The following is a 23,812-nucleotide window of genomic DNA, read 5'->3' as shown; positions in this document are numbered from 1 at the left end:
CAGTGGGAGATAAGTGCTCCTCTATCCTCTATTCACTGAGATGTGTCTGTCAGTGTGTGTGTGTGTGTGTGTGTGTGTGTGTGTGTGTGTGTGTGTGTGTGTGTGTGTGTGTGTGTGTGTGTGTGTGTGTGTGTGTCCATCCTCTATTCAGCAAAAAGAGGAGAAGACACATCCGCTCCCTCCTCCTCTGAGAAAAGAGGGGATGTGATGAATGGATAGAGGAGTGGATGAATGGATGGATGGATGGAGGGAGGAGGTGGAGCGATGGTTGAAAGACGATCATGATCGAGGGGAAGAGAGAGGAGAGAGGGGGTGGGGGGTGGGGGGGGTGGTGAAGGGAAAAATGGACAGCAGAGAGGAGTAGAATGAAGTAGTTACAGTGTTGTATCAATATATTGTTGCTGTCGGGCAGAAACCTCTTATCTCCCTATTTTTTCTTTTTTTTTGTTGTGTTTTTTCCTAAATTAACTAACCTCTGAATTACTTAAAGGGATATTTCACTTTAAAAAAAATGTGGGTCATTTAATTGTCTACTCAGGCTTTTGTGAACACTGATCCCAGACAGTTAAGTTGCTTGATTCAGTATTTAGATATTTGATATTTATTTCACGCCCCCTTCCTATACAAACCCATTGTAACTTCAAACTCCTTTAACCATGATAGATTCATCAAAAACACCCGTCCTTGGTTCTGGTGACTCATACTGCCCTCCTAATACGTGAGGGGGCCGTGTTTTTTCAATTACTTTTTTCATTTATTAAAAAAAAAAGAATTGGAAAATGAAACATTTTAACACATATACTGCCAATCCCGAGATATCTCGGGACATTAAATCCACCCGTTACCTGCGTATCCCGAGATATCTCGGGACCGTCTTTTTATGTGGTTTAATAACGAAAAAAACATTTTTTGGTACCATCCTTGATTTTTTTTTTTTTCCCATGACGCTTCCGACCCATCCTATGAGAAAATTTCCGACAACCGTTTCCGGTTCGTTTTTTATCTTGAAAAAACAGTTTTTCCCTGGTTTTGGCTAAAGATCATGGTTTTCACACGGTTTAAAACACGAATGGTAAGCTCCGGTTGTATTTTCTTTTCTTTGATCGACGAACGGTTATCCTCTTTGTGTTTAAAAACGATCTGATAGCCGATCGGTGGCTAAGCTAATCTAAGATGGCCGGTGGGGAAACGTCACAGCCACGTCACAGCCAAACGGATATGACGTTTGCAGCCTCTTTTGGCCGCTGAATCCACAGAAGAAGAAAAAGAAAAAAAAAGTGTAAACATTATGAGGGCTCGTACGTCCGTCGTTGCTGTTTATAAACACCATCCAATCGCAGATTTTAATGGATATAATTTTTTTGTGAACGGTTCAAAAGGCTATAAAACTCAAAAACGCTGGCAGTGGGTGAGTACCTTATGAATAAACTCTGGCAGGGAATGTGTTAATACAATAAAAACAATTAATAAAATAAATGAAAAAAGTAATCGAAAAAACATGGCCCCCTCACGTATTAGGAGGGCGATATGAGTCACCAGAACCAAGAATGGGTGGGTTTGAATATCAAATATCTAAATATTGAATCGGGCAACTTAAAAACTGTCTTGGGTGTTCACAAAAGCCTGAGTAGATGATAAAATTACCCAAAATATTTTTGAAAGTGAAATATCCCTTTAAATAATCATATTTTAACTGACAAGCACTTGGAATTGTAGGAGTTCAGGCATTACATTTTGTTTGACTCGGTTCCACAGATAAATAGTGAAAATTGCAGATCTACAAGCTCACAACGCCCCCAACGTGAGGCGTTGTGAGCTTGCAGATCAGCCATTTTCACAATTGTTTTCCGGGGACCCCCGCAAAATCATGTGGGGACGTCCCGACCCACAGGTTGAGAACCACTGCCCCACTTGATCATACATACAGGGTCACTCAAAAAAGCATTTAAAGTAGCAGATCCACTACTTTTGCCATTTTTGAATTTGAATCCTGAAAAGTAACAGTTTTGGACATATGAGGTTTCCACCCGACAGAGACGATATGACAGTGTTATGGATTCTGTTGTTGTCTGGCAGTGAAACATTATGAATTAATCATCGCGACAACGTTATACACATTACATCATAAAACCCACAGACAGACCACTTGTCAAATTGGCATCCCTATTTCTGCGACACATTGTGAGCTTGTATGCTATTTGCACTCTACTATCTTCTATAAAATGAGGAAACCTGTCTATCCTTCTGTCTGAAAGCATTTTTCTCCTCAGTGTGGACGCCCAATCGATCTAAACTTGCACACGGGCATTGCCCATTGGCATGTGAATACAGTGACGAAGCCACTTTTCCCAAATTTAAGTGAACTCTGTCACTGTTAATGTTTGGATGTTTCACCAAATCTTCTCTTCCGGGGCTCCCTGGCACAAACATTTTCAGATGGGGGTCCTCCACCAAATACATAGAGCTTTGGGGGTCCTTGGCATGACAGACGGGTACAACGGGGTATATGCCAACGGGTACAATGTGTATTGCATAACCAGAGGGGAATGCGTTCCCAACGGGCATTGGCCTAGTAATAGGGGTGTGCCGATACACTAATTTCACGAAACGATACGATATTTGGCTCACAACTTCGATACGATTTCGATACGATACGATACGCACTTTTTTTATTATGAAAATAAATGGGGGAGAAAAAAAGGAAATGCAAACAAATAATTCTGTTTTTGCATTATTCAGACATGCAAACTTGTAGCTTTTCAGCCGTTTTGAATCCAAATAGGGCAATAGTGTGACACCTGACCCGAAAAAAAACAACATGTTGTCACCCTTTTCACCTCGGGGCTGTTTGCATGCCTGATTATTTTGATTGGTGTAAAAAAAAAATATATATATTTTTTTTCCAAAACGATATTTTTTTTCCCCAAAACGATACATATCGTCGCGAAAACGTATCGCGATATATCGCGGGACGATATATCGGCACACCCCTACCTAGTAATCCTACAATTGCTAAACGTAAATTAAACAGTGGATTGTATGGAAATGTACATTGTAGGAGTTGAAACCCTGATAAAGTGTTTGAAAAATATATATGTGGTCTGTGGGGTGTAACCCTCATATGTCCGTTACTTTTCAGGATTCAAATAAAAAAATAGCCTCAATGCACGTCGCTTTGCGCAGCGTTTCGAGCTTGTAGATCTGCTACTTTTGATGCTTTTGTGCGACACTGTAGTATGATCAACTAGTTAAAATATGGATAAGAGGTTTCTGCCCCGACAGCAACAATGTGCTGTATTGCACTGCGAGGCAATAAGTTGTTCAGTCCAGTAAACCTGCTTTATACCAGCAGGCTACAGATGGAGCAGCTCTCCTGCCAGCTGATCTGTCCTCACCCGTACTCCTGCTGCCGATGGGTCTGCCTGCATTGGCATTCGACACATGCAGTTTATCACACCCTCCACTGTCCCACAATGTGTCCTCAATGTCCCTTGACACGTCCATGACACATGGCCATGTTATGCAGCAGCACAGAACACGCAGCAAAGAATGCTCCCACTTATTGCGGGCTGTAGGCCTACTCAGTGGTGTAAAGTAACTAGGTACAGTTGTGAGGTATTTCCAATTTATATGACACCTTTTCAGACATAATTTCAATATTCAAAAGTACATTTTTTGATACACTGGTTAGTACCAGTATTGCATATTTAAGTATATTAGATATCGTCGGTGTCCAGCCAGGACCAGCTAACTCCATTTTCAGTTTTTTTTTTTTTTCATAAATCAAGGCTATTGAACACCCTTTAGGTCTGTGTAAAATATCAAAACATTTGAACCAATGAAAAGTATTAAAAAGCGCCTCTGACGAAAACTCCCAACTCCATTGGATCCTCAAACTGTCCGTCAAAAACAAACAACTCCCCCCTCTCCTCTACAGCGCTGCTTTTCAACAGCATGAGTAGAGCGCGTTGCGCAGTGAACGAGGAGGAGGACCACGTAAACAAGCTCCCCGTAGTCTGTTAAAACTATGCAGTGTACCTGTTTATCAAACTTAGCACTGACGCTAATGTTATGAAAACAAATAATTATATTTCTAAAATCTATTAAGTGTTTAATGAGGAGAGCAATGTGACAAGAAGAAAGGCGTTCATAGCATTTCTGTCGCGCTATTCTACTACCTCTTTGCAGAAGTTATTGTAATAGTTAAAGTTCTGTTTATTATTGTAGGCCTATATAATAAGTGGCATGAAGCATCAGGGCATTAATTCACACGTTGTTGTGATGCATTGTGAGCTTGGAGATTCATTGTTAGCGTTTGAGAATTTGTACCCTTTTGAAACCTCCCCTCCTCAGCACCGAGTGGAGCTATTGTTGTTTGGACACCTAACTCCACTTCAGCTTGATTTCTGCTCGTCTGAAACTGCTAACTCCACTTGCGCTGGGTAAAGTGTTGATTTACCCGCGATTTGGTTAAAGTGTTGATAATATAATGACACATGCAAGTATCTGACAATATATAAAGTCACTATACCAACTTTGATGAGGCAGTATTGCTTTGTTTTAAAAATATAAGGTTTTCTTCATTTCCTGAAAAACGTATATTTTGTTTTTGCGTTTCCTGAACAATGAGCGTTTTGGAGTTAGCAGTTTCTGGCTGGACAGCAGAGATATATAAGTATATTAGGAGAAGTGAGCGCTAATAGTACAGTGCTCTGGGAGCAGTTCGGGGTTAAGTGCATTGCTCAGGGACACTTCTGACACATAGCCAGGACGCGAACCGGGGACCAATAGGGCCATGAGGATATTGATTTTTTTTTCTCCCAAATGTAGTTGTTAATGCCAATTAATTCCTCCCTACACACATCTGCGTGTTGTCACTGCTGTTGTATCCTACTGGCTCACCTGCCAGTTGCCAGAGGAGCCCCCACCGGAAGGACGTAGAGCCTTCGTCCCACTTCTCCCGCCCAACACTCCCCGCTGGCAGGTACGTGCAGTGACAAATATCACCCTCCCCGCCCCGAACACGGGGCAACTGTGTTCATATAGACGTTTTAATAACATTAAAAGATTTATGGTATTTTTCTCTTTATATAAGAAATAATAAAGTCTGCACACTGTAAATTTACAAGAAGCTCCCAGTCAAGGCTTTATTAACGTTTCGACACAAGGTCTTCTTCAGAATGGAGAAGACGACCTTGTGTCGAAACGTTAATAAAGCCTTGACTGGGAGCTTCTTTTAAATTTACAGCGTGCAGACTTTATTATTTCTTGTATATTTCCACTGTTAGTCCTGCACCTGCCGTCCAGTGGATGTGCCAGTTTTGTTTTAGTTTCTATTTTTCTCTATAAAACCTTGAAAAATTGGTTTTCACTGTGATACCAATAAATAAGAAGGACTTAAATATACTATGTTCGTTCCATTGACTCGAGCCGAAACACAATCGATCGACTGATCATTAAAATGAACACACTCTGAACATGCACACAACACAACCCAATAAGCCCACCCATCTGACCACTGAACGGCTGCCCCGTTCAGTGGTCAGATGGCAACGCTTTCAAGATTTTCAAGTGGGCCCTGATCCAGAACAGGTTGGATCTGAGGTTGGAAGTGAGATGTAGAAAAGACAGCTGGATGGAGTAATACATGTATACACGTATGAATGGTGGATAAAGATGTGTGTGCAGAGGATATGGAAGGATGGATGAAGTACATGAAAGGGTTAAATTAATGTTGGGGGAACTAGAGCAGAGAGGGAGAGAGCGAGAGAGAGAGAGAAGGCGAGGCTGAGAAAGAGAGAGCTAAGAGAATACTAATGGAGCCAATAAAACTACAGAGTGATCAGAGGCTTCATTTCAGAAAGGATACCACTTAGCCCATTAAGATCTGAGGCCGATTCTACAGATGCCTTCTAAATCAGTAGTTCTTTCAAGATTTTTGAAAAGAAAAAGAAGAAAAAAAGCTGATGTACAAGCTCGCAGCCCGGCACAAAGTGACGGTTTTGAAAATGTTTGCCTATAATGACATGCCCAGGATGCCGGGTTTAAAGTGGTCAAAGACACACTCCACCCAAAATCTTTTTTTGTTTGTTTTCAAAGCTTATCTATGAAAATCCTGGTGGTTTTTCTATATGGATTTTTACCTCCAAAACTGGCCCTGTGAAAGCAGGTGTGGCACGTGACATGGAATTCAGGTACTGCGTTAGTGTCATCAGGGACACGCCAATCACATTCTCTTCAAAAGGCTCTGATAAACACTGACGTAACTGTGCACAACTCATGACTGTACTCAGCCTCTGATTGGACAACAGACCCACATGACAGCAAGCGAGCGTGTACGTGTGTGTTTGCGCGAACGCGACAAACTCACTTCAGTGGCCAATGTAACAACATATGACAGTCTTCAGATGCACCCGCACACTGTTATTCTATTAAAGAATAACATAACAATTTTGCACAGAACACTATCACTGCCTACATTGTAACATTATGGCAAAAACTCTGTTACAATATTTACATTGCAATTAATTTATAACTTATACATTCTAATTATAATAAATATACATTAAAAAGTATGTTCAAAACGTTGAGCCCTGATAAAGCATAATTAGTCTAATATTGCATTTTGCCATAGCGATACATGTGTGACCGAGATGTGTTTTATTATTATTATTATTTGGGGGGGGGGGATATGCATGTTGACTCCAGAGAAGTGGCATATCAAACATTTGATTGGATGTGTGAACTATAGAAAATAACAACGAGCACTCTCAGTCTGTATATGGTGCTGTTTGCGGGTGCACGGCTCACAAAGATTCACAGTAAATAAAGCAATAGCCAGCACGGACGCGTTTCGGCGTCAAGCCTTCCTCAGCGTGTAACACGTGTGTGATACATGCTGAGGAAGGCTTGACGCCGAAACGCGTCCGTGTGTGCTGTGTTTGCCCGTGCATATGAATTGAAAGTACCAGAAGGACTTCGGAGTGCTGGCTATTGCTTTATTTACTGTGGATGTGTGAACTGCAACTTCATTAAATCGATGGTTGCAGAAGAGACAGAAGGCATGTCTATGACATGTGTCATATGCAGATGGACAGGCATGGATTGAGATGCACTGAGCGTTGTTCTGAAATCAGATCTGCAAAAAATGTTCATCTTTGGGGAAAATATGCATAAAAGAACAGAATTGTAGCTTAAATGGGAACACTACAGGGAGTGGTAACTGCCATCCCCCGAGACCCTAAATGACGCCCCTGACAGTGATACATCGACTAGACGAGCAAAAACATGGATCTCCTCAATACAGACATAATGTCATTTTTAACCAATACATCCATCCATCAATGATGAGGTTTTAAACATGGCCGGCAACATGAAGGTTTTCTGGCTTGTATTTCAATATACGTTGGCTCAGTGACACTCTGTGTATGTCTGTGTCTGTGTGTGTGTGTGTGTGTGTGTGTGTGTGTGTGTGTGTGTGTGTGTGTGTGTGTGTGTGTGTGTGTGTGTGTGCGCACACAAATATTCAGTCACACGTTACTCACCAGTGTGTTGAAGCTGAAGCCTTGTTCCATGGCGTATCACACGTGCGCGTGTGTATGTGTGAGTGAGTGTGTGTGTCACAGCCGGTGGGCCCATCTGCCACCTCCCATGATGCCTCGCTGCAGGGGAGACAAACAAAACAAGTTATCAATAGACAGACAGACAGACAGACAGACAGACAGACGACTGTCTGTCTGATAGTTAGACAGACATATATACCTGACAAAGACTGTTTTGGTCAAAATGTTGTACAATACATTTCAGCGTTGCGAGCAAATAAAACAAGGTGCAGATATTCTATCTTTTCTCTTTCATCATTTGCTTGCAACTGTTTTCATATTTTTTTTTGGGGGGGGGGGTGTGATTTCCCCTGCATCTGTACTGGTCAGCTCCCAGTGGCCAGTATAAGAATGTGGTTGTACTGGTCAGCTCCTAGTATAAGAATGTGGTTGTACTGGTCAGCTCCTAGTATAAGAATGTGGTTGTACTGGGCAGCTACAAAATAAGCTATAACCAGTGTAAGGCTGTGGATATACTCATCAGCTCCCAGTGGCCAGCATAAGAATGTGGTTGTACAGCAGAAGAATGTGGTTGTACTGGGCATCTCCTAGTGACTAACTGAGCAGACTAACGTCAACTCAACAACATTACCCTTGATATTCCACCGTTACTATAACAACTGGTAACTACATGGGAAGCAGGCCTCAACTAGTGACTCATCTATTTTACACAGAGAGAGAGAGACGAGAGGGAGAGAGAGAGAGAGAGAGAGAGACGAGAGGGAGAGAGAAAGAAAGAATAGGGGGGAACACGAGAGGGAGACGGGGACGGAGAGAGAGACAGAGAGAGATATCCTGTCTAGTATATCTCCACTAATCCTGTTATCATACATCCTAACCCCAGCCGTGCTGCATGACATCCGGATGTTTTATCCTCCATGTACACAGTCAAACCACAGTCTAAACGCAACTCGGAGTATGTTCCATTTGCGTGTATAAGGTCGCTGTCGAGGCAGAAACCTCTTATCTCCATATTTTACCTTTTTGTGTTTTTTTTTGTAAATTAACACCATACTTGATCCTACTACAGCGTCACACAAAAGCATCAAAAGCAGCAGGTCTGCAAGCTCGGAACGCGACGCGGCGCGTTTCGAGCTAGCGGATCTGCTACTGTTGCCAGTTTTGAATTTGAATCCTGACAAGTAACGGTTTTGGATTTATGAGGTTTCCACTCCGGACAGAGACGATCATGTACAAATGGAACCCATAAGGGTCCGTTTTGGTTCAGCACCCAGCATCTGTGTACACAGTTTAGAGGAATACAAAAAAAAGGATTTACTGTGTATCTATCAAGTCTAGCTGTGTGACTATAACGTGACAGTCAGGTGGATGACTGACTGCAGACAAGCCTCCTCACCTGTCCAGTTCCAATCCCCACTACTAGAATAATCCCCTCCTGATTAATCTGCACTAAAACATTCCCTCAAGCTCCTAAATCTCTACCTGGTTAGGGGCATATACCGCATGATACATTTACTAAACAAAAACAACTCCATCTCAACCCGTCCCCTTAACTCATTCAATCCGCGAACTCATCTCTGTCATTTTTAGATTTCTTTGTAACCTCGGTCCCAGCCTCACTCATCTGCGAAAAGAAGAGCCTGGTCACGACCTAAAGCATCGAGTGTCTAGGAAGTCCGAGTGGACAGGATTTCCGTTTCCCCCGGAAACTATATTTTTTGACCAATCACAACACTCGTTTCATTCACGGAGAATGTTAACAGATTTGTAAAGCATCAACGTCATTTCCTTGGGCGGTACTTCCGCCAAATTCAACCGTTTCCGTTTGTCAACTTCCTAGACAACCAACATCCCAGGTCTTGCCCAGGGTGATTTCTTTGGCTATTCAAAAATAGCACATATACAAGCTCATAGAGCGGCACCGAGATCTGTAGATCTGCTATTTTTGAAAAATCGTGAAAATGTGTGCAAATCTTTGAATATATATTACCCAGGGGGCAAAGGGGGGTATGCTGCATTTGCTCTGCTATAAAAGGTTGGCCACCAGAAATAATATCTATGACCCCGTAGGATCACAACCTATATGGACAACCCGGTCAAATTTTTGCTGGAAATCCAATATGGCCGCCTCAATATTGGCCCCTATCAGTACGCAGGGGCAAAGGGGGGTATGCTGCATTTGCCCTGCCATAAAAGGTTGGCCACCAGAAATAATATCTATGACCCAGTAGGATCACAACCTATATGGACAACCCGGTCAACTTGCTGCTGGAAATCCAATATGGCCGCCTCAATATTGGCCCCTATCAGAAAATAGCTTTGGCAATAACTTTTGAACCAGATGGGCTAGAAATAAAAACTTGGTGTCTATTTCATGGTTTCAGAGCATGAGAAACTCAATGGAATACTTATCTTTATGATTGGGTGTGTCTGGACCTTTAATTTGCATATTTCCAAGATGGACGCCACGCGAAAATGAGTTTTACTATGACTTTTACAGTGACAGCTGACTGTTATGGCAAAAGGTCTGCTTTTTAAGCAATATGAACACATTTGGTCAGTTTGAGCTTTCATTTCTATTTTGTCAATATGGCTGCAGTCATAAATAATGTATGGTATTACATTTTCCCCCAGATTTATTGATTTATAGATCTATAGTTGTGGGGATGATTGCAGAGAAAAAACGGAGAAAAAGCCCACAATGTATCTTATGTATCATTTTAATAAACTAAGTACAATATAAACATACACATGCACACTCCAAGACTTGCCAAAAACTTCAACTTTAGGGCTATACAAATTAACATAGTGGTATGCATTCAAGTAACATAACAAAATATAGACTACTTAGTGACAAATGGAGTAAAGGCGGAGTTGAGGTTGCCTACAAAAGGTTCATTTTGACCTATGGTGCTGTCTTGCCTGCTTCTGAAGCCATTGCTACTATGGTACAATGCTATTCACTGTCACTGTTGTCATGTGTTGCACTGATCCTGCTGCATCGTGTCTCCAGTACCTGGCAACGGCATCCTAAGTAGCATGGAATTGCCTTCTTTGCACAGGAACAGAGGCATGATATTGCCTTGTTCATTGAGAAAGGCAAGGCTGGCTTGGTAGATGCAAGGGGGACTGCATTGCTAGCACTGAGAGACCATCCATACTCTGTGAAAGAAGGAATATACGGCTTGGCGATATGTGCACATTTATCTATTATGGTTGCTAGAGCAGCTCTTCTCAGGTGCAGGTCAAAGGCATTCTCTGTCGGGGGCAGCAGCTTTAAGAGGGTTGATCTATTATTGAGGAACTTGTACACTCTAAGCTTACTCAGGTCAAAATCCTCCGGGTGGTCCGCTTTGGATGTATATAAAGCAATTGTGAGGTCTCGTGCCTGATTGATGACGTCATATGAGAGGGAATCAGAAGAGTTTTCACCAAACTCCTCAAGTGCAGGGAGATCCAGACGCATGCTGGCCTTGAACCATGCCTTCTTCCCAGTGAAGAAGGGATACCTGGTGGTATCTCTGCCACTTAAACTATGGATAAAGGGCAGGGCACGACACTGTGCAAGCCCCAGTGCTGATACCATTTGATGGATAGGAAGGTATGAATTTTGCTCTGTTCTCACCCACAGCTCTGGAAAGCATCTGAGATGCGTTGCTGCATAGTAAAGGCACATGATGATGATGTCTGTGTCATTGGCATGGATGAAAACTCTGTCAACTTTGTCATTCTGGACACTGTACAGGGTGTGGAGTATTATTCTTGTATCAGCTTCCTGTTGTGTGGATTCTAGTGCAGGGACATCTTCAATAGACCCCTCCTTGATCACCACACTCCTTGTCTCTTCTTTAAACCACCCACCCAGGTAAAGATGTGTTGGACCAAGGGCCGACTTAAGTTTCTCATTTTCACACCATTCGTCACAGAGGAAACTCAATATGTTTTCCTTGTTAGCTGACACAGCAAAAAACTCCTGAGGATCTGGAGCTGTGTAACGCATACTGACTTCATATTCTTTGGTAGGTTTTGGTCGAGCATATCTGTGTTCTTGCTCAGCTGTCTTAAGACTAGGTCCACTGTACTGGTCACAACAGAAGTGAATGATCTCTATGCCAGCAGGCACATCATTCAACAGCAGACGTTGGTATCGTTCAGCGATTGTTCCAAATGCTTCACCTTTCAGGAACGACCAATGGCGTATGGCATACATGGCATCAATAACTACTGCTGTTTTTCTGTCTTCTGTAGGCAGGTCAGGGATGCATGCAACTTTGGTCTCCTCTTTCAGGACCTTCACAAGGCTTGCCTTGGTACCTGTTCTCATCCTGCCATCTTCCTGGAAGAGGGAAGGGGGGAAGCCACTGCACTCGTGGTTGCCTATAAAGTCAACAAGGTTGAGTTCTCCACCACTGGCTATGATTTGGGTCATTCGCAGGAGGGCAGTAATTTCATTGCTCTTGCCAGGTGCTGAGGTTTTCCCCTTAGATTTTTTAGATTTTGTGTTTTGAGTGTGGGAAGTGTTAAGCTTCATTATGCTTGTCTTCTTCTGTTCACTGGACAATGACTCACACAGTGCCTTCAGACCCAGTTCTTTCACACTCATCAAGTGGTCCTTGACTGTGGAATCAGCACACTGTCCTGTAGATATGTTGATCGTGGATGATGTGCTCACTGTAAATGGGTTAGTCTCCACTGCTGCCATGACCTTGACTACCATCTCTGCATCCTGGATTACACGACTCTGACCAGACTCATGGTGTGGGTTGGAGGACTGGAGGTGGAGCATAGACTTGAGCTCTGCAGAGACAGCTGCAGTGAGTGGTTTTGTGTAGACCCATTTTGTCCTGGCAGCAGGGCTGAGTGTAATGCCATCCAGCCTGCTTGCTTCCTTGGCATCGGCATTATAGGTCTGCTCCAGTAGCATGTCAAGAGAAACACTGTTGTGGCTGCCATCTGCTCGTCTGCCAACAAATACACCTGCCATCAGTGCTTCATGTACCTCTGAAGCTGTTTCTGGTAGTTTCTTCATCTCAGCCAAATACAGAGGTAAAGATTGCTGCCCGTACTTGTAGTGGCCTGCTGCAGTGAGGTAGGGTAGCATTCTTGCTGATTCACAGAGATGTCCTGTCCAGTCACCTTCCCGATCGTAGTAGATAAACCTTTGGAGAATATCTGACATCTCCAGGAAGGTTGCCCAGAGGACTGCAGTTGGTTGCCCATTCAATGATTCCTGAAAAAGCAGCAGCTGCTCTCTTAGGACTGCCATCTCTGGACTGCCATCTCTGTTGCCATAACAGTCAGCTGTCACTGTAAAAGTCATAGTAAAACTCATTTTCGCGTGGCGTCCATCTTGGAAATATGCAAATTAAAGGTCCAGACACACCCAATCATAAAGATAAGTATTCCATTGAGTTTCTCATGCTCTGAAACCATGAAATAGACACCAAGTTTTTATTTCTAGCCCATCTGGTTCAAAAGTTATTGCCAAAGCTATTTTCTGATAGGGGCCAATATTGAGGCGGCCATATTGGATTTCGAGCAGCAAGTTGACCGGGTTGTCCATATAGGTTGTGATCCTACTGGGTCATAGATATTATTTCTGGTGGCCAACCTTTTAGGGCAGGGCAAATGCAGCATACCCCCATTTGCCCCTGGGTACTGATAGGGGCCAATATTGAGGCGGCCATATTGTATTTCCAGCAAAAAATTGACCGGGTTGTCCATATAGGTTGTGATCCTACGGGGTCATAGATATTATTTCTGGTGGCCAACCTTTTATAGCAGGGCAAATGCAGCATTCCAAAAAAAAGGGGGTTTTGCCCCCTGGGTATATATATTTTTTTTAAAGCGAACATTTGTAACTCAAATCTTTGCTTCTGGGGGTCCCTGGAACAAAACATTTTGAGATGGGGTTCCGTGGCCAAATACATATCTAAAAATGTTTTCTAGTGGTGCTCCAACTTTTTCATGTCAAGGACCCCCAAAATGATATGTATTTGGCCGCGGACCCCCATCTCAAAATATTAATTCCAGGGACCCCCAGAAGCAAAAATTTGAGTTACAAATGTTCGCTTTAATTTTTTTTTATATATTCAAAGATTTGCACACATTTTCATGATTTTTCAAAAATAGCAGATATACAAGCTCATAGTGCGGCACTCTGGTGCAACGCTATGAGCATGTATATCTGCTATTTTTGAATAGTCAAAGCATAAAATAATGGTTAAAGTGGGTGCTTTTCCCGGTCTTAACGGGTTAACTTCATCTCAGTAGCCGATAAGGCATTTTACTCCCCGCCCGGAGGAGATAAATGATGGCTACCCCTGCACTGACATTAGTGCCATGACTATAAGGACACACTGTTCCCGAGCCCCCTTCCACCTCATTTGCATCACCAGTGGGGGTTTCCTCTAGAAAACACTACATCTAATTTCTTCTGCTGAACAACCTCTGAAATTAAAGCACTCTAATGTCTGTCCACTTCCACCATCTAAAAGCAGTGGTTCCCTGGGGGGGTTCCAGAGGGGTCCCCAGCTAAATTTGTTAATACGTTGGCTATTCAAAAATAGCAGATATACAAGCTCACAGCGTGTCACTTTGTGCCGTGCTGCGAGCTTGTACATCTGCTATGTTTGAACCTTTTTGAAAAATCTTGAAAATGTTTCGTATCATTCTGCATTTTTCAACACAAATCTTCTCTTCTGGGGGTCCCTGGCACAAAACATTTTCACATGGGTGTCCGCGGCCAAGTATATATCAATTTGGGGGTCCATGACATGGAAAGGTTTAAGAACTACTGCTCTAATGTCTCTCCACTTCCACTATCTAAAGAGCCAACACTTAAGGTCTTTGCGCACCGAGTCCTATTCAACGTTTTATTTGTCAATCCGTTTTTTAACACATATGAAAAAGAAATGCAGGAATTTAACTGGGTTCGATTAGGAAAAAAATTACACAACGTCACAGAAACTCAAAGAAGCCAGTGGGCATTCATTTTAAATGTTGTTGTTTTTTGGTTTGTTTTTATGTGAATAAAACGGACTGTGTGTAAGGGGCTTTAGACTCTGCATATGGTAAAGACAGTGAAACAGAGACTTTGACTTTTGATGCTCTTCGTGAAAACATCAGGGGAAACGGAGCAGTTCAGTAACACCTGTACTGCCAGCCTCCGTCACCTGAAGAAGTTCAGAGTGTGAGCCCCCCGCATCCTCAGCACCACACAGCATCCTGACCAGCTGCTTCACCACTTCTAATCGCCCTGGCAGGATTTATTTCAGAATAAATGACCGCCTCACTGTTCATTATCCCTTGCATAAACAACTAGTAAGTCTATACAATACAAAACACAAGTTCAATACTGATGAACTGGCAAAGACTGAGGAAGCAATTAGCTAAAACTCACTCTATCTGGGAGTTCTGGAGGAAAATCTGGAGCACAAAGCATTAAAGGGATATTTCACTTTCAAACATGTTTGGGTTAATTTTAACGTCTACTCAGGCTTTTGTGAGCACCCCAGACTCCTGACCTAAGTTTTCTGAAAAACTTCAAATATTTATTCAAAAATTACAAAACATTTATGTTGCTATATACTGTACATAGCAACAACAACCCCAAAAGGGGTTCCTGGATTGATAGGTATAGTTATGTATAGGGGTTCCCGGTCTAAATGGGTTAAGTTGCTTGATTCAGAATTTAGATATTTGATATTCATTTCATCAGACCAGCCCCCTTCCTATACGAACCAATTTGTCCTTGGTTCTGGTGACTGATATAGTGAGATCGTCCTTCTAATATGTGAGGGGCCGTGTTTTTTAAATTACTTTCTTCATTTATTGCATTTTTTTTTCCCCAAAACAATTATAGAAAATAAATGAAAAAAGTAATTGAAAAAACACGGGCCCCTCACGCATTAGAAGGCCAATATCAGTCACCAGAACCAAGGACAAGTGTTTTCAATTAATCTAACATGGTTAAAATGGCATTTAAAGTTGCAATGGGTTTGTACAGGAAGGGGGCGTCGTCTGATAAAATGAATATCAAATATCTAAATTCTGAATCAAGCAACTTAAAAACTGTTTGGGGTGCTCACAAAATGCTCAGTAGACGTTAAAAATGCCCCCAAACATGTTTGAAAACAGCACCAAGCGCTGGCCAAAATAGAACATGTTTTTGTCCAACAGGGTCGGGGAGTAAGTCAAGACAACATCTATTTATATCAATGCACTGGCCACATTAATTAACAATGACCATGACTCACTTTATCCACCCTCATGTTTGCCCGTCATAACGGGCAAACATTCTGCGAAAATAGCTGATCTACAAGCTCACAACACGCCGTGTAGCTTGTAGATCGGCTATTGTCAGCAAAGAGATTTGGTATAGAGACGGGGAAAAAACAATTATAGTATACGGTAGTATAGACCACTGGTTCCCAAACAGTGGGTTTGGACTCGGGACCCATTTACGGGTCGCGGACAAATTGTTATGGGTCACGGGTAAATATTCATTTATTTTTTCGCTTCCTACATTTAGTTTTTAAGTATTATTTCAAAACATTTCCAAAAAATGCTAAATCTTTCAATAGAATTTCATGAATACATATATATACTGTATGTTTAAATCAAATAAATTCCATAAATTACTCTAGCTATTTTCACTAGTTTTGGGCCAATTCCTCTTTTGGTTCTCGAGCGAAAAAGTTTGGAAACCAGTGGTACAGACCACTGGGTGACCCCAGCCAACTAAGTATATAGGATTTAAGTGGTGAGGGAGTGAAAATGTTTCTTTTTGAACATGACCTTGTCCTTTCATCTCCTTCTTAAGAGGAACTACAGAGCCTAAGCACAGAATAGTACTGCAATACCTGGGCTTTGACAGTCAGTTTAGACAAGATCTCACTCATGATATCCCAGAAGAAAGCCAGATCACAGTACAACAAAATATCCATGATAAATATCAGGTTACTGTATCAGAGAAGTAGGCGATATCTTGTTTCCTGTTTTTTCACCTGACCTTCCCCACTGTATAGGTCACAGATTTTTCAAAGTGGGTGGCGCGTGGCCCCCAGTGAGCCAATAGGCTCTATGCACAGCAGCCATATTGGAGAGAAATTGGGCCTTCACAGATGTTACCCAATGATACTAATGAAGGCTCTGTTCCATTCTGGTCAAACAGAGTGAGGGTGCTGATATTGTGCATGTTGGCTCACTGGAAACACTCTCAGGGTTCCTTGAGGGGGTTCCAACTGTTCCCTTATGGGTGTGTAATTCTGAGAGTGTACAAATGGAACCAAATGGACCCTTACCATTGTACACTCTCAGAGTTATGGAGGTCCTTGAAATTACGTTTTGAGAACCACTGTGCTACACTAAATGGAACGGAGCCTTCATTAGTACCATTGGTAACACCTGTGAAGGAAGTGAGGAACCAGGAAGGGGCCCAAAGTTTTTCCAATATGGCTGCTGTGCATAGAGCAGTGGTGGAAAAAGTACTCAAATTCTTTACTTAAGTAAAAGTACCAATACTGCAATATCAAAATACTCTGTTACAAGTAAAAGTCCAGAATTCTAAATTTACTTGAGTAAAAGTACAAAAGTATTGGCATCAACATGTACTTAAAGTACCAAAAGTAAAAGTACTAAATATTTGAAAATAGCCTAGGTGTAAAATAGGGCTAAAGTGGTTCATCTATGTTTTATAATATAATAATGTATATCTGAAAAGTAACTATTAACTAAAGCTTTCAAATAATTGTAGTGGAGTAAAAGTACAATATTTGTCTCTGAGATGTAGTGGAGTAGAAGTAAATGTATTGGAAATTGGAAATACTCAAGTAAAGTACAAATACCTCAAAATTGTACTTAAGTACAGTACTTGATTAAATGTACTTAGTTACTTTCCACCACTGGCATAGAGCCTATTGGATATATAATTGGATATATAATTATAAACATCAAAGAATTAATTTAAATTCAAATTACTGTGATTACTGTGCCAGTTTAATCACTTTAAACCTGCCGTTCCAACGCATTGTGATGTGACGTGTAGTGAGCTTGTAGGGGTGTTCGACTTGAAGGGGTGCTCCATTTGACGTGGATGATTTGTTTACCTTAGGGGCTCTTGTAACCACTTTAAACCTAGTGTCCCTATTTTGGCCATGTTATAGATTTTCAAAGTATTAAAACAAATATTGGAATATTTGATATTTGGTGCAGTATCGTTATTTCATTTTTTTAAATCCATCGAGACCTGAGGCCGATTCTAAAAACACCTTCTAAAACCTAACCTAAGTTTTCTGAAAACGTTCAAATTCTTACTCCAAAAAGAAGAAAAAAACATTGCAATATGTATAGCAACAACTAATGAGACACAGAGGTGGCTCCCGGATTGAAAGGCAGATCAACGTATAGGTTACAACAGGTTTAAATGGGTTAAATGCAGATGCCTAAAGGTTCAGGCCTGGACGATAAAGAGCTGGGTCCTCATCAACCCCCCGTAAGGCCTATACCCAGTGACACCACCACTACTCCGGTGTCTAAAAACAGAACATCCCTGAAAGAACATCTTCCAGACACCAAAAAACTAAAAGCACAAAACAAAAGACATCGTAACCATAGTAACTACGGGACTATGATGGTCTGTCAACACACAGAGAGAGAGAGAGAGAGAATGTGTGAGAGGCGTTTAAAAACACGTCATCAGTGACAGAGGTCAAAGGTCGGCCTACAGGTACCCAGACAGCGGTGGCTAGTTGTAGTAATGTGTTGCTATGAGTCACCGCATACTTCCTGTTTACCACTGCGGACATAAACACACTATGTCCGCACTCAATACATCAGGGGTTCAATGTTTTTCAGGCCAAGGACCCCTTTAGCTGAGAGAGAGATGAAGCAGGGACCCCCCCCACCCCCCACTACAAATTGTGTTTCAGATTAAACTTTTTCATAGATTACATAGATAGCTTCACTTGTTTGACAGCACTATCATCAGTGTTGAGGAAATTCATGTTTTTTGTTTGTTTGTCAGCACTATCATCTGTGGTGGATTCATGTTCATGTGTATTTTCAGGCATTTAACCACTTAAACCCTCAATACTTAGTAAACTTGACCTTTGGCTCTGTACTTGGTCTGCTCTTTTCCCCCCTCTACACCAAACCTCTTTGCCGAAAATAGCCTATTTTTGGCTAATGTTTCCCTCAGAATAGGGAATGCCAAAAACACCATCGTTAATCGCAATTATTTGTGTGACAATTAATTGGCAACTTAAATCTGTAAACGTGACAGCCTTAGCTGCGACGTGTTGTGAGCTTGTTAATCTGCAATTTTCTGCGAAAGCCTTCGCCACAATATGAATTCTTTGATTGATTGAATATTTATTAGTCAGAAATGTAAACAGCACGAGGTACAGTCAAACATTAAGGCTAAAAGGAGAACACAAAAAAGTCCTGGGGACTTGTTTCCATTGTGGTCCTATGTATTCAATTCATCAACATAGCATTAAAAATTAACACAATAATATACGTCATCAACTCCAGATTTTTCAGGACAGTTTTGAAAGAAACTAGTGATTCACATCTTTTAAGGGATGGTGTCAGGTCATTACACATTTTGGTGGCAGAGTAGTAGAATCAGAATTTTCCCATGTTTGTTCTATAGATGGGTAGTACCAGATTGTTGTCGCTCCCTCTAGCATCGTGGCTGTGGGTTTCACTCACTTTGGAGAAGTAGTTAGTCAGGTATGTTGACAGCACTGCCCCTTTGACTATCTTTAATACCAATCCCATTTTTATTTGCTTGGCCCTGTCTTCTACCCTGCAGCCATCCCAGACTAGCCAAGTGCTGGGGTTTAAGTGGTTAACAGCACAGCGTGAACACAGCAGAGAGACAGAATGCACTACCAAAGACTGGAAGCAATAGAGATGGGCAAGTCAGTTGGCAGTCAGTCAGTCAGTGTCTGTCTGTCAGTCAAGCTGCACTCACCAAGTGCGTAAGACCAGTGATAATCAAAGTGGGTTTTGGGGAACGGAACTGTCATGGCTGCCAAGAAATACACCCCATCTAATTTTAGAACTAAACAGTACACTCACTGAATTATGTAATCTATTTATGTGACTATTTACGTTGTTGTTTATTGGGTAGAGTTCATGCTTAATCCCTTATTCTGAGCTCACATGTCTAAGTCGCTCTGGATATAAGAGTGTCTGCAAAGTGGCTAAATTGACATTTTAAATTGTGTCTGAAAACAATTGAGGTGAGATGCAATGCAGAAACACAAGCTTTGAATCATATTTGATCGTTTGACCCAGATCACAGGAGCCGGCTGTGTTCCGTTAGACGGGCCCGAGTTGCATGAAGTTGGATTCAACCATTATGCAAATTTCAGATCATACAACTGGTCGAAACCTTGCCATGTCATACTGCACGGCTGCGGTCAGTTACAAGTCAGTCAGACAGACAGTTAGTTACAAGTCAGTCAGACAGACAGACGTAACTTGTCAGTCATTCAGTCAGGGTCAGTTGTAACTCGTCTGTCAGTCAGTGCGTCAGACAGTCAGTAAATCAAGTGATGAGACAGCTGGCAGTCTATGAAGGAACCACACCACAGTACACCTCTATGAGGGAACAAAACAACACCTCTGAGATAGAGGATGTTCATCACCTATCTCGTTCTATTTATGTCGCTTGTCACTTCCTCCATTCGCACAGGGGTATAGTGTTCACATTGTCTCTGAGCCTAGATACTCTTTACTGCTGTTTGCAGGAGAATAGAACTAATGTAAGGTAAACTTGTGTTATTGCCCATGAAGGCTGGGGATGAGGAGCGCTCGTTTTCGTTACTATAAGGCCGCGGCCTTCAGGCTGGCGAACTGCATCCGAGCGAACACGCTACGCCAGCGAGTACCCACCACAGCCAGCAGCCCTCTCAGCCAATAACAGGCCAAGACTTCTACAGCAAGCCTGGGAAAAACAATATCGCATTCCAGATTTGGAAATTCAGGTGATCAGTAGGCCCCCACACACACACACACACACACACACACACACACACACACACACACACACACACACACACACACGCTAATATGAAAAAATAAACACTTCAGTATTCAGTAAGTGAGCTACACATGATCCCTGAGAAACAAGATCTACATCAACATTATAATCACCAAAAATAGATATATACTGCAGCATACAAGTCGTGTATTGCATAAGTATTCCAACTGCACAGTCCTATCACCAAAATACATATAAAGTCTCCCTAGCTGACAGTCAACTCACCCTTAATATGAAGTCAACTTTGTTTCTAACAATGACTGTCCACATACACCTTGAGATAGCCTATTACACACACATACTGACTGTACTGTACACACACACACACCCTCCATTCACCCAGAACAAGTATTGTCAACAGAAACATTGAGATATATTACCCAACCCACATGGTACTCTCTCTCACTCTCTCTCTTCACCCAGATTAACACAATTGACTTTGTTTGTAACAATCATTATCAACATGCTACAGTACACACACACACACACACACACACACACACACACACACACACACACACACACACACACACACACACACACACACACACACACCATTCACTACTAGACTGTATAAATATGCTGCTCTTCTACATTCACGCACCTGCGCACACAGCTCTCTCTCTCCAACCTGGCTGACCTCGTGTCTTTCAGTTTCATGGCGATTTTTAAAGTCCTTCACGTTCCGATTTCATCTCACACACACACACACACACACGATCTGATTATAGTACATGTTCACTGCGATCAACGAGAGCCGATTGTGTTACACAGTCAAATCCCCACTGATACAATCCATCTGCAACTGCAACTCTGGCACTGTGTACAAAATGTAACAAAATTGACCCGTCAGACAGCCGGCCGACAGGGTCCATTTGGTTACATTTCGTACACTCCCAGAGACCCCAGAGTTTAACTTAATTAATGATCGTAGCTTATAATGTTACCTTCTTTTAAAATACACCGATTCTAGCCTTAAAGCCAGAAAAGCCTTCAAAATATATATTTTAAAATAATAATAACAAGACACCGATTTATGTACAGATAAATAAATGTTATTTTACCTCTTAGATCGCCGCTATGGATCAGTTCCACAACCAGCCTCCTCTAGTAGTCATCACTGATCAGTGCTTCCACATGTGGGAGGAGAGAGAGAGAGAGAGAGAGAGAGAGAGAGAGAGAGAGAGAGAGAGAGAGAGAGAGAGAGAGAGAGAGAGAGAGAGAGAGAGAGAGAGAGAGAGAGAGAGAGAGAGAGAGTCTATGTGTGTGTGTGTGTGTGTGTGTGTGTGTGTGTGTGTGTGTGTGTGTGTGTGTGTGTGTGTGTGTGTGTGTGTGTGAGAGAGAGAGACAGACGATCGGCGTCCCTCCACCACTTAAATCAAATGTCACACTCCTTTCAGAATTATTTAAAGCCAAGGTCCCTTCGATCAGTGACTCATCCCACCAGCTCCATTGAGAAGAAGATCCGAGACTTTAATATGGAATGTTGTTAGATTTAATAGCAGCGATAAAATGGCTGAACAGGCTGGCTTCCAATGATGAGAGCAGAGTTTATACAGATGGCTTTGGTTTATCCAGAGGAATGATGCTCTACTCTGGGTGGAGAATGGTGGTGGATGGTGGTGTGTGTGTGTGTGTGTGTGTGTGTGTGTGTGTGTGTGTGTGTGTGTGTGTGTGTGTGTGTGTGTGTGTGTGTGTGTGTGTGTGTGTGTGTGTGTGTGATGGCAGAATAGCGCTTGGTTCACAGACAGTATAGCCCTAGTAATGTGCAACCCGCAACCGATCCGTCAAAATATGAATTCAATTCATCGAGAGTTGTCCTGCATATCCTGTATGAGTTTTCTCTCTCTCATATTGGACGGAATGGAAATGTGTTTTATGTTTATTAAAAAGCCGAAGAGACAGGTAGATCTAAAGGTGACCTAGCCTACTTAACAACAAAAACGTTTTGGTTTTAACCAAAATAATCTATATAACTTGACAGTGCATTTACATAATGTATTATAGCAGCTGTATATCCATATGCCCTGCAGCAATGGGACATAAACTCCATCATTTTGAGATGCAGTTATTACTTGGAAGGGATCATTTAACTTATGGCCAAAAGCAAGGATATTTGACATTGTTATATTATTTCCATTGCAATCTGGCAACTATTTTGTTTGTGACATTAACACTATGATGACATGTACTAAAAGCAGAAGGTATAGTGAGAAACTACAACTAAAATGTCATATATGTTCTTCCTAACTGGACAAAATGATGGTGTGAATTCTGAGATTCGTTGACAGATTTGCTACAAAAGAGTCGCATCTGAAAACACAGTCAAACTCCCCATTGCTGACACAGCGGCGATCCCTCTGAGGGATGTCTGTTTAAAAGGGGCGGAGATTGCCGCCCTCGTCACACACACACACACACACACACACACACACACACACACACACACACACACACACACACACACACACACACACACACACACACACGCCGCATTTGAATAACCATTCAAATCGACAGAGCCAAGGCCATAGACAGGCGGTGTGTGTGTGTGTGTGTGTGCGTGTGTGTGTGTGTGTGTGTGTGTGTGTGTGTGTGTGTGTGTGTGTGTGTGTGTGTGTGTGCGTGTGTGCGTGCGTGCGTGTGTGTGTGTGTGTGTGTGTGTGTGGGGGGGGGGGGGGGGGGGGGTGTGCGTGGGTGTGTGTGGGTGGGTGTGTGTGTGTGTGTGGGACTGTGTGAAGAAGATGATGACTCACTCACAACATACAATAGCTGCACAAACATCCCTGTTGCAGTACTATGACCAACTTATTGGGTCAATGTTTGCTTTTTCATCATTATCAAATCAAGTGTATTTATATAGAGCACGTTTAAAACTAAAAGTGCTTTACAGAACAATAGAAACAGCACAACAGGCAAATCAATGATAAAACAACATACAGAGGCATAATAGACAGTCAATTAAAAACAAAAGCAACATCATCAAACAAACAGAAACCATAAGATAGAGCCAAGGCAACATATCAGGGGGATTCAAATGCTTTGATTGAATATTGATTGATTGAATACTTTATATACAGTTAGCAAAAGGTACAGTTATACAATGCTAAAAGGATAACACAAAAAGGCTTGTTTCCTGTGGATTCAATTAATAAAGACGTATAAAGACATACAAGAGATCATCAATACTAGGAGC

General features: G+C 42.0%; 1 protein-coding gene across 4 annotated transcripts in view; it reads right to left on the bottom strand.

Annotated features, from left to right (window-relative positions):
- stambpl1 (STAM binding protein-like 1) overlaps positions 1-21,798 on the bottom strand; it is a gene marked incomplete at its 3' end in the record, with an annotated part of 37,081 nt that extends 15,283 nt beyond the window's left edge. For 3 of the 4 annotated variants that reach the window (XM_084078767.1, XM_084078769.1, XM_084078770.1), the window contains exons 1-2: positions 21,681-21,798; positions 7,545-7,661 (exon numbers count right to left, since the gene is read on the bottom strand). In XM_084078767.1, the coding sequence (XP_083934893.1) occupies positions 7,545-7,574 (30 nt within the window). In that variant the 5' untranslated portion in view covers positions 7,575-7,661; positions 21,681-21,798. Of the gene's footprint in view, positions 1-7,544; positions 7,662-21,220; positions 21,528-21,680 lie in introns of those variants that run through there. The other variant, XM_084078768.1, reaches the window with a different exon arrangement.
- Positions 21,799-23,812: the final 2,014 nt, after the last annotated feature.

Source organism: Gymnoscopelus microlampas, assembly GCF_963454915.1.
Source record: "Gymnoscopelus microlampas genome assembly, chromosome: 14".
NCBI classification, from domain to species: domain Eukaryota; kingdom Metazoa; phylum Chordata; class Actinopteri; order Myctophiformes; family Myctophidae; genus Gymnoscopelus; species Gymnoscopelus microlampas.
This window is presented reverse-complemented; position numbering and strand designations above follow the sequence as displayed.